Below are 16098 nucleotides of genomic sequence, written 5' to 3' on the forward strand. Positions count from 1 at the left end.
AATAAAAGGGGTCAGAATTTGGGGTCTCTTAGGGGTGCTTGGGACCTAAAAATCCCCCCAAAAATCAGAATAAAGGGGCAAAATCTCCCATCTGGGCTCGCCAAAAATGCCAAAAAATTCCCAAAAAATTCCAAAATGGGGGTAAAATCCCAAATAAAGGGGGTCAGACTTTGGGGGGTTCCCAGGCAGAGAATTTGGAATAAAGGGGCAAAATGTTCCCTATCTGGGATCGCCAAAAAATCAGAAAAAATCGGGAAAAAATGGGAAAAATCCCAGAAAAATCAGAAAAAAAACCAGGAAAAATCCCCAGGAAAAAAAAAAGGGGAAAATCCCAGAAAAATCGGGAAAAAAACGGGAAAAATCCCAGAAAAATCGGGGAAAAAAAGGGAAAAATCCCAGAAAGTCCCAAAATCCCAGAAAGTGCCAGAAAATGCCAAATCCCCGCTCTCAGTCCCTCCGGAGGTTCTTGAGCCGCTCCTCCAGGTCGGCGTCGGCGTCGGCCAAAGCGGCCGCGGCTCCCTCGGCCCCCCCGCGCCCCTCCCCCGCCGCCAGCGAGCCCCCGGGGGCCGGCAGCGCTGGGGACGGACGGACGGACGGACGGGGACGGAGGGACAGACAGAGGGACGGTCAGGGGGGGAGAAACGCGGAGGGGTCCCCGCAAAATCAACCCAAATCCCGATAAAATGAACACAAATCCCAATAAAATGAATCCAAATCCCAATAAAATGATCCCAAATCCCAATAAAATGAACCCAAATCCCAATAAAATGAACCCAAATCCCAATAAAATGATCCCAAATCCCACCCAGATTATCCCAAATCCCAAAAAATCCGACCCAGATTAACCCCAAATCCCACCCAGATGAACCCCCAAAGAATCCAAACCAGATTATCCCAAACCCCAAAACAATAAAACCAAAATGAACCCAAATCCCAAACCCCAAAACAATAAAACCAAAACGAACGCAAATCCCAATAAAATGAATCCAAATCCCACCCAGATTATCCCAAATCCCAACAAAATGAACCCAAATCCCAATAAAATGAACCCAAATCCCAATGAAATGAACACAAATCTCACCCAGATTATCCCAAATCCCAACAAAATGAACCCAAATCCCAGGAGAATGAACCCAAATCCCAATAAAATCCCCACCCAGATTAACCCCAAATCCCACCCAGATTGTTCCAAAATCCCATTAACCCTAAATCCCAGTAAAATGAACCCCAATCCCACCCAGATTATTCCAAATCCCAATAAAATGAACCCAAATCCCAGGAAAATGAACCCAAATCCCAATGAAATGAACCCAAATCCCAATAAAATGAACCCAAATCCCACCCAGATTATCCCAAATCCCAAAAAATCCCACCCAGATGAACCCCAAAACCCACCCAGATTGACCCCCAAAAAATCCAAACCAGATTATCCCAAACCCCAAAACAATAACACCAAAATGATCCCAAATCCCAACAAAATCCCACTCAGATTAACCCAAATCCCACTAAAATTAATCCCAAATCCTACAAAATTATCCCCAAATTCCACCCAGATTAACCCCCACCAAATCCCAACCAAATGAACCCAAATCCCACCCGGATTATCCCAAATCCCATTAACCCCAAACCCCACCCAGATTATCCCAAATCTCAAAAAAATCCCACCCAGATTAACCCCAAAACCCCACCCAGATTATCCCAAACCCCATTAACCCCAAATCCCACCCAGATTAACCCCCAAAAAATCCAAATCCCCCAAAATCCCCCCAAAATCCCCCCAAATCCCCGAATCCCCCCAAATCCCCCAAATCCCCCAAATCCCCCAAATCCCCCAAATCCCCGAATCCCCGAATCCCCGAATCCCCGAATCCCCCAAATCCCCCAAATCCCCAAATCCCCCCAAATCCCCAAATCCCCAAATCCCCCCAAATCCCCAAATCCCCCCAATCCCCAAACCCCCCAACCCCCCAAATCCCCAAAATCCCCCCAAAATCCCCCCAAATCCCCGAATCCCCAAATCCCCGAATCCCCAAATCCCCAAATCCCCCAAATCCCAAAATCCCCCAAAATCCCCCAAATCCCCGAATCCCCCCAAATCCCCAAATCCCCCAAATCCCCAAATTCCCAGATCCCCAAATTCCCCAAATCCCCCAAATCCCCAAATCCCCAAATCCCCAAATCCCTGAATCCCCCCAAATCCCCAAATCCCCAAATTCCCAGATCCCCAAATTCCCCAAACCCCCCAAATCCCCGAATCCCCCCCAATCCCCGAATCCCCAAATCCCCCAAATCCCAAAATCCCCCAAAATCCCCCAAATCCCAAAATCCCCCCAAATCCCCCAAATCCCCAAATCCCCCCAAATCCCCAAATTCCCAGATCCCCAATTCCCCCAAATCCCCCCAAATCCCCAAATCCCCCAAATCCCCCAAATCCCCCAAATCCCCAAATCCCCCAAATCCCCAAATTCCCAGATCCCCAATTCCCCCAAATCCCCCAAATCCCCCCAAATCCCCCAAATCCCCAAAATGCCCCCAAAATCCCCCCGAAACCCCCCAAAATCTCCTGCAATCCCCGAATCCCCCCAAATCCCCCCCAAATCCCCCAAATCCCCGAACCCCCCAAATCCCCCCACGCTCACTGGCCAGCTCCTCGGTCAGGTTCAGCCCCAGCTCGTCCAGGACCTGCGACACCACGGCGTCACTGGGGAGAGAGTGGGACATGGGATAAACTGGGATAAACTGGGAGGGACTGGGATATACTGGGATATACTGGGGTGTACTGGGACACCACGGCGTCACTGGGGACAGAGCGGGACATGGGATGGACTGGGATATACTGGGATATACTGGGATATACTGGGATATACTGGGGTATACTGGGATATACTGGGATATACTGGGGTGTACTGGGATATACTGGGATATACTGGGAGGGACTGGGATATACTGGGATATACTGGGATATACTGGGGTATACTGGGATATACTGGGATATACTGGGGTGTACTGGGATATACTGGGAGGGACTGGGATATACTGGGATATACTGGGATATACTGGGACACCACGGCGTCACTGGGGAGAGAGCGGGACACTGGGATGGACTGGGATATACTGGGATATACTGGGAGGGACTGGGATATACTGGGATATACTGGGATATACTGGGATGGACTGGGACACCACGGCGTCACTGGGGAGAGAGTGGGACACTGGGATAAACTGGGGTGTACTGGGATATACTGGGGTATACTGGGATATACTGGGAGGGACTGGGACACCACGGCGTCACTGGGGAGAGAGTGGGACACTGGGATAAACTGGGATATACTGGGATATACTGGGGTATACTGGGATATACTGGGATATACTGGGATGGACTGGGATATACTGGGATATACTGGGATATACTGGGATGGACTGGGATATACTGGGAGGGACTGGGAGGGACTGGGATGGACTGGGATGGACTGGGAGGGACTGGGATGGACTGGGGTGTACTGGGGTATACTGGGATGGACTGGGATTGACTGGGACGGACTGGGACAGACTGGGACAGACGGGGACCCACTCCATCCCCGTCCCCTCAGTGTCCCCAGTGTCTGCCCTGTGTCCCCCAGCTGTCCCCAGCTGTCCTCAGGCTCTGTCCCCCAGCTGTCCCCAGGTGTGTCCCCATGTCCCCCCAGGTGTGTCCCCATGTCCCCCCAGCTGTCCCCAGGTGTGTCCCCATGTCCCCCCATGTCCCCCCAGCTGTCCCCAGGTGTGTCCCCATGTCCCCAGGTGTGTCCCCATGTCCCCAGGTGTCCCCCCCAGGTGTCCCCAGGTGTGTCCTCATGTCCCCCCATGTCCCCCACGTGTCCCCATGTCCCCCAGGTGTGTCCCCATGTCCCCCCAGGTGTCCCCAGGTGTGTCCCCATGTCCCCCCAGATGTGTCCCCATGTCCCCAGGTGTCCCCAGGTGTCCCCATGTCCCCCCCCAGGTGTGTCCCCATGTCCCCAGGTGTGTCCCCATGTCCCCCCAGGTGTGTCCCCATGTCCCCCCAGGTGTCCCCAGGTGTCCCCAGGTGTGTCCCCATGTCCCCCAGGTGTCCCCCCCAGGTGTCCCCATGTCCCCCCAGGTGTCCCCAGGTGTCCCCAGGTGTGTCCCCATGTCCCCCAGGTGTCCCCCCCAGGTGTCCCCATGTCCCCCCAGGTGTGTCCCCATGTCCCCATGTCCCCCCAGGTGTCCCCAGGTGTGTCCCCCCTAGCTGTCCCCATGTCCCCCCAGGTGTGTCCCCATGTCCCCCCATGTCCCCCCCATGTCCCCCCAGGTGTCCCCACCTCTCGTCCTCGTCGTCCTCGTCCCCGAGGGCGTCGTCGATGGCGTCGTTCATCAGCTCCTCCTTCATGTCCATCAGCTCCGACTGCTTCTGGAACTCCTGCAGGATGCGCTGGATCTGCGGCAGCTTCAGCTGGGGACACACAGGGGACATTGGGGGAATGGGGACACTGGGGACATTGGGGACATTGGGGACAGCGGGGACACTGGGGACAGTGGGGACACTGGGGACAGTGGGGACACTGGGGGGATTGGGGACACTGGGGACATTGGGGACACTGGGGACATTGGGGACACTGGGGACATTGGGGACAGTGGGGACATTGGGGACACTGGGGACATTGGGGACACTGGGGGAATGGGGACACTGGGGACACTGGGGACATTGGGGACATTGGGGACACTGGGGACACTGGGGACATTGGGGACATTGGGGACAATGGGGACATTGGGGACATTGGGGACACTGGGGGAATGGGGACAGAGGGGACACACAGGGGACATTGGGGCACAGCCAGCCCCCAGCGCTTCTGGAACTCCTGCAGGATGCGCTGGATCTGCGGCAGCTTCAGCTGGGGACAGCGGGGACAGTGGGGACACTGGGGACATTGGGGACACTGGGGACACTGGGGGAATGGGGACATTGGGGACATTGGGGACAGTGGGGACATTGGGGACATTGGGGACATTGGGGACAGCGGGGACAGTGGGGGGACATTGGGGACACTGGGGACATTGGGCACAATGGGGACATTGGGGACATTGGGGACAATGGGGACATCGGGGACATTGGGGACACTGGGGGGATTGGGGACATTGGGGACACCGGGGACACTGGGGACATTGGGGACACCGGGGACAGTGGGGACATTGGGGACATTGGGGACATTGGGGACATCGGAGACATTGGGGACACTGGGGGGACATTGGGGACACTGGGGACATTGGGGACATTGGGGACACTGGGGACATTGGGGGAATGGGGACACTGGGGGAATGGGGACACTGGGGACACTGGGGACAGTGGGGACATTGGGGACATTGGGGACATTGGGGACACTGGGGACACTGGGGACAGCAGGGACATTGGGGACACTGGGGACAGTGGGGACACTGGGGACAGTGGGGGAATGGGGACACTGGGGGAATGGGGACAGTGGGGACATTGGGGACATTGGGGACAGTGGGGACATTGGGGACAGTGGGGACAGTGGGGACACTGGGGGGATTAGGGACATTGGGGACATTGGGGACATTGGGGCACAGCCAGCCCCCAGCGCTTCTGGAACCCCTGCAGGATCCTCTGGATCTGGGGCAGCTTCAGCTGGGGACAGTGGGGACATGGGGACATTGGGGACATTGGGGACATTGGGGACACTGGGGACAGTGGGGACATTGGGGACACTGGGGACAGTGGGGACACTGGGGACATGGGGACATTGGGGACATTGGGGACATTGGGGGAATGGGGACACTGGGGGGATTGGCGACATTGGGGACACTGGGGACATTGGGGACATTGGGGACACTGGAGACATTGGGGACATTGGGGACATTGGGGACATTGGGGACATTGGGGACAGCAGGGGACACGGGGGGGATTGGGGACATTGGGGACATTGGGGACACCGAGGGGATTGGGGACATTGGGGACATTGGGGACAGTGGGGACACACAGGGGACATTGGGGACACTGGGGACATTGGGGACACACAGGGGACATTGGGGACATTGGGGACATTGGGGCACAGCCAGCCCCCAGCGCTTCTGGAACCCCTGCAGGATGCGCTGGATCTGCGGCAGCTTCAGCTGGGGACAGCGGGGACATGGGGACATTGGGGACATTGGGGACATTGGGGACATTGGGGACACTGGGGACACTGGGGACACAGGGGACATTGGGGACAGTGGGGGACATGGGGACATTGGGGACATTGGGGACATTGGGGACATTGGGGACAGTGGGGGAATGGGGACACTGGGGACACTGGGGACACTGGGGGGACATTGGGGACATTGGGGACGTCGGGGACACTGAGGCACACACAGCGACAGCAGGGACAACAAGGGGACACTGGGGACAATGGGGACACGGAGGGGACACCGGGGTGACCGCTGGGACAGCGGCGGCAACGGGGACAGCCCGGTGACATCAGCGCCACCACTTGTGACAGGGGAGTCACCGCGACCCGAGAGACCACAGGGGACAGAGGTGACACGGGTGACACAGGGACACGGAGCGATGGACAGGTGACGCGGTGACACACGGTGACACACACGGTGACACACAGTGACACACACAGCGACACACGGTGACACACAGTGACACACACAGTGACACACAGTGACACACACACAGTGACACACGGTGACACACACAGTGACACACACAGTGACACACACAGTGACACACAGTGACACACACAGTGACACACACAGTGACACACACAGTGACACACACAGTGACACACAGTGACACACAGTGACACACAATGACACACAGTGACACAGAACGACACACAGTGACACACAGGTGACACACACAGAACGACATGCGGTGACACACAGGTGATACACACAGAATGACACACGGTGACACACAATGACACACAGTGACACAGAACGACGCGCGGTGACACACAGTGACACACACAGAATGACACACAGTGACACAGAACGCCACACGGTGACACACACAGAATGACACACGGTGACACACGGTGACACACAGTGACACAGAATGACGCACAGTGACACACAGGTGACACACACAGAATGACACACAGTGACACACACAGTGACACACAGTGACACACGGTGACACACAGTGACACACACACACAGTGACACACACACACAGTGACACACAGTGACACACAGGTGACACACAGAGAATGACACACGGTGACACACGGTGACACGCAGTGACACAGAATGACGCACAGTGACACACAGGTGACACACACAGAATGACACACAGTGACACACACAGTGACACACAGTGACACACGGTGACACACAGTGACACACACACACAGTGACACACAGTGACACACAGGTGACACACAGAGAATGACACACGGTGACACACGGTGACACACGGTGACACAGAACGACATGCGGTGACACACAGGTGACACACACAGAATGACACACAGTGACACACAGGTGACACACACAGAACGACACGCGGTGACACGCGTGTGACGCTCGCTCACCTGCCGGTTCATGGTGGCCATGGCCCGCGTCACGCCCCGCATGGCGGTGGCCATGGCGCTGTGCGACCGCAGCGTCTGCACCCGCAGCGCCACCCCCTGCACGTTGGCACGCATGGCCATGAACTTGCGCTCGTAGCGCCGCGTGCGCACCAGGTCCTTGGCCAGCACCCGCACGGCGTCCTGGGGACACCAAGGGACACAGGGGACAGCGTTGGGGACATGGGGACACAGGGCACAGCAGGGTTAGGGACACTGTTGGGGACACAGGGACACTGTTTGGGACATGGGGACACAGCCATGAACTTGCGCTCGTAGCGCCGCGTGCGCACCAGGGCCTTGGCCAGCACCCGCACGGCGTCCTGGGGACACCAAGGGACACAGGGGACAGCGTTGGGGACACGGGGACACCAAGGGACACAGGGGACACTGTTAGGGACACAGGGGACACCAAGGGACACAGGGGACACTGTTGGGGACACAGGGGTCACCAAGGGACACAGGGGACACTGTTGGGGACACAGGGGACAGCAGAGGACAGCAGGGACAGGGACAGCGTCCTGGGGACAGCAGGGACAGGGTTAGGGACAGGGTTAGGGGCATGGGGACAGCGTCTTGGGGACACAGGGGACAGCAAGGACATGGTTAGGGACACAGAAGGCACGGGGACAGGGACACGGGGACAGGGACACGGGGACAGGGACACGGCATCCTGGGGACACAGGGGACAGCAGAGACAGCGTGAGGGACAGGGACACAGGGACAGCAGGGGACAGTCGTCAGGGTTAGGGACAGGGACATGAGGACAGCGTCCTGGGGACATGGAGACACCGTTAGGGACATGGGGACAACAGGGGACAGCGTCCTGGGGACACAGGGGACAGGGTCAGGGACAGGCAGAGGGACAGAGAAGACAGAATTAGGGACAGGGACAGGGACACAGGGGACACAGGGGACAGGGACAGGGAGAGTGTCCTGGGGACACAGGGACACAGGGACACAGGGACACAGGGACAGGGGGACAGGGACAGCATCAGGGACATGGGGACAACGTCCTGGAGACACAGGGGACACAAGGGATCAGGGTTAGGGACAAGGACAACATTCTGGGGACACGGGGGACAGGGACAGGGACAAGGGACAGGGACAGGGACAGGGACAGGGTCAGGGACAGGGACAGAGACATGGGGACAGGGACAGGGACAGGGACAGAGGGGACAGCAAGAAGAGCAGGGACCAGGTTAGGGACAGGGACAGGGACAGGGACAGGGGACACAGGGGACACAGGGGACAGGGTCAGGGACAGGGACAGGGACAGCAGGGACAGGGACAGTGTCAGAGACATGGGGACAGGGGACAGGGACAGGGACAGGGACAGGGACAGGGACAGGGACAGGGACAGAGACAGGGACAGGGGTCAGGGACAGGGACAGGGACAGGGACAGCGTCCTGGGGACAGCAGGAAGAGCAGGGACCAGGTTAGGGACAGGGACAGCGGACACAGGGACACAGGGACACAGGGGACACAGGGGACAGGGTCAGGGACAGGGGAGAGTGTCCTGGGGACAGCAAGGGACACAGGTGACAGCATCAGGGACATGGGGACAGCCTCCTGGGGACACAGGGGACAGCATCAGGGACAGGGACAGTGTCCTGAGGGGACAGGGGACACCGAGGACAGGATTAGGGACATGGTGACAGGGTCCTGGGGACAGCGTCCTGGGGACAGCAGGAACAGCAGGGACAGGGTTAGGGACACAGGGACACAGGGGACACAGGGACACAGGGGACACAGGGACACAGGGACAGGGTTAGGGACACAGGGGACACAGGGGACACAGGGGACAAGGTTAGGGACACAGGGACACAGGGGACACAGGGGACAAGGTTAGGGACACTGGGACACAGGGACACAGGGGACAGGGTTAGGGACACAGGGACAGCGTCCTGGGGACAAGGGACAGCAGGGACAGGGTTGGGGACAGGGGACAGGGACAGCGTCAGGGACAGTGGGGACATCGCCAGGGACGCGCAGGGACAGTGAGGGGACCTCACGGGGACATCGAGGGGACATCGAGGGGACATCAAGGGGACATCCCCTGGTCCCTCCATGTCCCCCAGACCCCTCTGTGTCCCTTGTCCCCAATCCCCTCCCAGCCACCCCCTCCCCTCTGGCCCCGCTGTCCCCTCTGTGTCCCCTCTGGCCCCACTGACCACCTGGCCCTGCTGTCCCCAATGTCCCCAACGTCCCCAATGTCCCCTCTGATCATCTGTCCCTGCTGTCCCCTCAATGTCCCCAATGTCCCCAACGTCCCCAACGTCCCCAGGTCCCCTCTCACATCTGGCCCTGCTGTCCCCAATGTCCCCAGTGTCCCCATGTTCTCTCTGTCCCTGCCATGTCCCCAGTGTCCCCAGTGTCCCCATGTTCTCTCTGTCCCTGCCATGTCCCCAATGTCCCCAGTGTCCCCAATGTCCCTCTGAATGTCCCCCCAGTGTCCCCCAGTGTCCCCATGTCCCCTCTGATCATCTGTCCCTGCTGTCCCCTCAATGTCCCCAGTGTCCCCTCTCACCATCTGTCCCCAATGTCCCCAGTGTCCCCAGTGTCCCCTCTGACCGTCTATCCCTGCCATGTTCCCCCAATGTCCCCAAATGTCCCCAGTGTCCCCCCCAATGTCCCCAAATGCCTCCAAATGTCTTCCAATGTCCCAAATGTCCCCAAATGTCCCCTATGACCACCTGGCCCTGCTGTCACCCCAGTGTCCCCTCTGACCATCTGTCCCCAATGTCCCCAATGTCCCCCCAGTGTCCCCAGATGTCTCCAAACGTCCCCAGTGTCCCCAAAGTCTCCTCTCATCATCCGGCCCTGTCATGTCCCACCAACGTCCCCAGTGTCCCCACTGACCATCTGTCCCCAGTGTCCCCAATGTCCCCAATGTCCCCAGCGTCCCGATGTCCCCCCAGTGTCCCCAAATGTCCCCAGTGTCCCCACTGACCATCTGTCCCCAATGTCCCGAACGCCCCCCAATGTCCCCACTATCCCCTCAGTGTCCCCTCAGTGTCCCCACTGTCCCCGGTGTCCCCTCTGTCCCCACTATCCCCTCAGTGTCCCCCCTGACCATCTGTCCCCAGTGTCCCCTCTGTCCCCACTATCCCCCCAATGTCCCCACTGTCCCCTCTGACCATCTGTCCCCACTGTCCCCAAATGTCCCCAGTGTCCCCCAATGTCCCCCCTGACCATCTGTCCCCAATGTCCCCACTGTCCCCTCAGTGTCCCCAGATGTCCCCAGTGTCCCCACTGTCGCCTCTGTCCCCACTGTCCCCTCAGTGTCCCCCCTGACCATCTGTCCCCAATGTCCCCCCAGTGTCCCCAAATGTCCCCAGTGTCCCCCTGACCATCTGTCCCCAATGTCCCCCCAATGTCCCCAGTGTCCCCCTGACCATCTGTCCCCAGTGTCCCCAAATGTCCCCAGTGTCCCCCTGACCATCTGTCCCCAATGTCCCCCCAATGTCCCCAGTGTCCCCCTGACCATCTGTCCCCAGTGTCCCCAAATGTCCCCAGTGTCCCCCTGACCATCTGTCCCCAGTGTCCCCAGTGTCCCCAGTGTCCCCCTGACCATCTGGCCCTGCTTGGCCATTTTCTTGATGTCCACGATGATTTTCTTCTCCTGCGCCTCGAGCTTCTGCCGCTCCCGCTCCAGCTCCCGCACGGCGCGGGCCAGGGCGCGCTGGTTCTGCCGGAGCAGCTCCTCCGGGGAGCGCCTGCGCCCGAACAGCAGCTCCATGGGACACCTGGGGACATTGGGGACATTGGGGACACCGGTCAGAGTGAGCACAGTGACACACGGTGACACACAGTGACAGTGACACACAGTGACAGTGACAGCCAGGGCCAGGGCGCGCTGGTTCTGCCGGAGCAGCTCCTCCGGAGAGCGCCTGCGCCCAAACAGCAGCTCCATGGGACACCTGGGGACATTGGGGACATTGGGGACATTGGGGACACCTGTCAGAGTGAGCACAGTGACACACGGTGACACACGGTGACAGTGACACACAGGGACAGTGACACACAGGGCCAGGGCGCGCTGGTTCTGCCGGAGCAGCTCCTCCGGGGAGCGCCTGCGCCCGAACAGCAGCTCCATGGCACCCTGGGGACATTGGGGACACACAGTGACACACGGTGACACACGGTGACACACAGTGACACACGGTGACACACAGTGACAGTGACACACAGGGCCAGGGCGCGCTGGTTCTGCCGGAGCAGCTCCTCCGGGGAGCGCCTGCGCCCGAACAGCAGCTCCATGGGACACCTGGGGACAGCAGTGACACATGGGGACATTGGGGACACACAGTGACACACGGTGACACACGGTGACACACAGTGACAGTGACACACAGTGACAGTGACAGCCAGGGCCAGGGCGCGCTGGTTCTGCCGGAGCAGCTCCTCCGGGGAGCGTCTGCGCCCAAACAGCAGCTCCATGGCACCCTGGGGACATTGGGGACATTGGGGACATCCGTCAGAGTGAGCACAGTGACACACAGTGACACACGGTGACACACAGTGACAGTGACAGCCAGGGCCAGGGCGCGCTGGTTCTGCCGGAGCAGCTCCTCCGGGGAGCGCCTGCGCCCAAACAGCAGCTCCATGGCACCCTGGGGACATTGGGGACATTGGGGACATTGGGGACACCCATCAGAGTGAGCACAGTGACACACGGTGACACACAGGGACACACAGTGACACACAGGGACAGTGACACCCAGGGCCAGGGCGCGCTGGCTCTGCCACAGCAGCTCCAGGGGACATAGGGACACCTGGGGACACTGGGGACAGCAATGGGACACTGATGGCACACTGGGGACACTGGGGACACCGATGGGACACTGGTGGGACATTGGGGACACTGGTGACACACTGGGGACATTGGGGACACCGGTGACACACTGGGGACACTGGGAACACCAATGGAACACTGCTGGGACATTGGGGACACTGATGGGACATTGGGGACACTGGTGACACACTGGGGACACTGATGGCACACTGGGGACACTGATGGCACACTGATGGGACATTGGGGACACTGGTGACACACTGGGGACATTGGGGACACCGGTGACACACTGGGGACACTGATGGCACACTGGGGACACTGATGGGACATTTGGGGACACTGATGGCACACTGATGGGACATTGGGGACACCGGTGACACACTGGGGACAGCGGTGGCACACAGCCCAGGGCGCGCTGGTTATGGCACAGGTGCTCCATGAGACACGGGGACACCTGGGGGCACTGACGGGACATTGGGGACAGCAATGGGACACTGGGGACATCAGTGACACATTGGGGACACCTGGGGACACTGACGGGACATTGGGGACACCTGGGGACACTGGGGACATCAGTGACACATTGGGGACACTGATGGGACACTGGGGACAGCAATGGGACACTGGGGACACTGGGGACACCTGGGGACACGGATGGGACATTGGGGACACTGATGGGACACTGGGAACATCAGTGACACGTTGGGGACATCCATGGGACACTGATGGGACATTGAGGACACCTGGGGCAGCAGTGGGACAGTGGGGACATCAGTGACACACTGGGGACACTGATGGGACACTGATGGGACACTGACGGGACACTGGGGACAGCAATGGGACACCGGGGACATCAGTGACACATTGGGGACACTGATGGGACACCGGTGGGACATTGGGGACACTGGGGACAGCAATGGCACACGGTTCAGGGCACGCTGCTTCTGCTGCAGGTGCTCCAGGGGGACACTGGGGACACCTGGGGACACGGATGGGACACTGGGGACAGCGATGGGACACTGGGGACACGAATGGGACCTTGGGGACACGGATGGGACACCTGTGTGACGTTGGGGACAGCACTGGGGGGACACCGGGGCGTGGCAGCACCTGGAGATGGGGACAGGGGACAGGGGGAGGTGACACCGGCCCGGGAGGGGACACGGGGTGGTGACACACGGGGTGGTGACACACGGGGACGGGGAGGGGACACGGGGTGGTGACACACGGGGACAGGGAGGGGACACGGGGTGGCACACGGGGACAGGGAGGGACACAGGGACACCGAGGGGACAGGGAGGGGACAGGGAGGGACACGAAAGTGACACACAGGGACTCGGGGGTGACACAGAGATGGCGCAGGGGGGACTCGGAGGTGACACCTGAGGGGACACAGGGGTGACTCACAGGGGTGAGGAGGCGACAGGGAGGGGACAGGGAAGGGACACAGAGGGACGGGAGGGCGACACACGGGGACACACGGGGACACACGGGGACACACGGGGACACACGGGGACACACGGGGACACAAGGGGACACACGGGGACACACGGGGACACAGAGGGACGGGAGGGTGACACACGGGGACACATGGTGACACAAGGGGACACGGAGGGGACACGGAGGGGACACACGGCGACATCAGAAGGTGCCACACGGTGACATCAGAAATGCCCGCGCCCCCCCCCGCCCCTCAGGCCCCTCCGGCCCCGCCCCGATCCCTCAGAGCGGCCCCCGCGCCCCTCCGGCCCTGCCGAGCCCCTAAAGCTGCCCCGGAACGTCCCCGAACGTCCCCGAACGTCCCCGAACGTCCCCGAACGTCCCAAAACGTCCCCAAATGTCCCCAAAGGTACCCAAACGTCCCCAAATGTCCCCAAATGTCCCCAAATGTCCCCAAAGGTCCCCAAATGTCCCCGAACCCCCCGAGCGCCCCCGGCCCTCACCCGGCTCCGCAGCGGCACTTCCGCAAACAATGACGTCACCGCGCTTCCGGGCACGCGACGGCGGCGCAGACGGGGGAGGAGAGAACCATAGAGAGGGGATGGAGCGGCCACTTCCGGTACGGGAGCAGCGAGAGGAGGGGATGGAGCGGTCACTTCCGGTACGGGGGCAGCGAGAGGAGGGGATGGAGCGGCCACTTCCGGTACGGGAGCAGCGAGAGGAGGGGATGGAGCGGCCACTTCCGGTACGGGAGCAGCGAGAGGAGCGGCCACTTCCGGTACGGGAGCAGCGAGAGGAGGGGATGGAGCGGCCACTTCCGGTACGGGAGCAGCGAGAGGAGCGGCCGCTCCGGCCACTTCCGGTGGGGCGACACCTGGCGGCCGGGGGTGCGGGGAGGGTGGGAGCGACTGGGATGTACTGGGGATACTGGGATGTACTGGGATGTACTGGGAGGGGAGACTGGGGGTACTGGGAGCGCTGGGGATACTGGGATATACTGGGAAGGGAAACTGGGGATACTGGGAGTGCTGGGAATGGGAACTGGGGGTACTGGGATATACTGGGAATGGGAACTGGGGATACTGGGAGTGCTGGGGATACTGGGATATACTGGGATATACTGGGAGGGGGACTGGGGATACTGGGATACAACTGGAGGGGAACTGGGGATACTGGGATATACTGGGATATACTGGGATATACTGGGAGCAGAACTGTGCCATACTGGGAGTTCTAGGGGGGAACTGGGGATACTGGTTTGTACTGGGAGGGGAAACTGGGGATACTGGGAATGCTGGGAGCGGATACTGGGGATACTGGGGGTACTGGGATATACTGGGAATGGAACTGGGGATATACTGGGATATACTGGGAGGGGAACTGGGGATACTGGGAGTGCTGGGAATGGGAACTGGGGGTACTGGGATATACTGGGAATGGGAACTGGGGATACTGGGAGTGCTGGGGATACTGGGATATACTGGGATATACTGGGAGGGGGACTGGGGATACTGGGATACAACTGGAGGGGAACTGGGGATACTGGGATATACTGGGATATACTGGGATATACTGGGAGCAGAACTGTGCCATACTGGGAGTTCTAGGGGGGAACTGGGGATACTGGTTTGTACTGGGAGGGGAAACTGGGGATACTGGGAATGCTGGGAGCGGATACTGGGGATACTGGGGGTACTGGGATATACTGGGAATGGAACTGGGGATATACTGGGATATACTGGGAGGGGAACTGGGGATACTGGGAGCACTGGGATATACTGGGAATGGAACTGGGGTTATACTGGGAGGGGGAACTGGGTATACTGGGATATACTGGGAATGGATCTGGACCATACTGGGATATTCTGGGAGGGGATACTGGGGATACTGGGAGGGGATACTGGGGATACTGGTTTGTACTGGGATATACTGGGAATGGAACTGGGGATATACTGGGATATACTGGGAGGGGATACTGGGGATACTGGGAGCACTGGGATATACTGGGATATACTGGGAGCACTGGGAATGGATACTGGGATGTGCTGGGAGGGGAACTGAGGGCACTGGCATATACTGGGAATGGGACTGGAGATACTGGTTTATACTGGGAATGGGAACTGGGGGCACTGGGAGTGCTGGGAGGGGATACTGGGGGTACTGGGATATACTGGGAATGGATACTGGGGGTACTGGGATATACTGGGAATGGATACTGGGGATACTGGGAGTACTGGGAAGGGAACTGGGGATACTGGGATATACTGGGAAGGGAACTGGGGATACTG

At 59.5% G+C, this 16098-nt stretch overlaps 2 protein-coding genes across 2 annotated transcripts in view; both read right to left on the reverse strand.

The window, feature by feature from the left end:
• Nucleotides 1-16098, reverse strand: part of UBE2M (ubiquitin conjugating enzyme E2 M) — a 91395-nt gene that overhangs the window by 54196 nt on the left and 21101 nt on the right. The window lies entirely within an intron of this gene.
• Nucleotides 342-11329, reverse strand: CHMP2A (charged multivesicular body protein 2A). The gene is made up of 5 exons (XM_058042265.1): nucleotides 11147-11329; nucleotides 7536-7715; nucleotides 4320-4450; nucleotides 2640-2701; nucleotides 342-575 (listed from the first exon to the last, which is right to left on the reverse strand). The coding sequence occupies exons 1-5, from the start codon at nucleotides 11312-11314 to the stop codon at nucleotides 448-450; spliced, it is 669 nt and encodes a 222-aa protein (XP_057898248.1). The 5' UTR covers nucleotides 11315-11329; the 3' UTR covers nucleotides 342-447.

The sequence above is a fragment of the Melospiza georgiana genome, chromosome 30 (assembly GCF_028018845.1).
Source record: "Melospiza georgiana isolate bMelGeo1 chromosome 30, bMelGeo1.pri, whole genome shotgun sequence".
Classification (NCBI taxonomy): domain Eukaryota; kingdom Metazoa; phylum Chordata; class Aves; order Passeriformes; family Passerellidae; genus Melospiza; species Melospiza georgiana.

Bases quoted from the DNA above. Each gene is read 5' to 3' on its own strand.
- CHMP2A (XM_058042265.1), bottom strand. From the start codon at position 11,314: ATGGAGCTGCTGTTCGGGCGCAGGCGCTCCCCGGAGGAGCTGCTCCGG. The intron at 7,716-11,146 runs GTCAGGGGGACA...TGGTGTCCCCAG, and splicing joins TGGCCAAGCAGGGCCAGATG to GACGCCGTGCGGGTGCTGGC. The intron at 576-2,639 runs GTGAGCGTGGGG...GTCCGTCCCCAG, and splicing joins CCTGACCGAGGAGCTGGCCA to CGCTGCCGGCCCCCGGGGGC.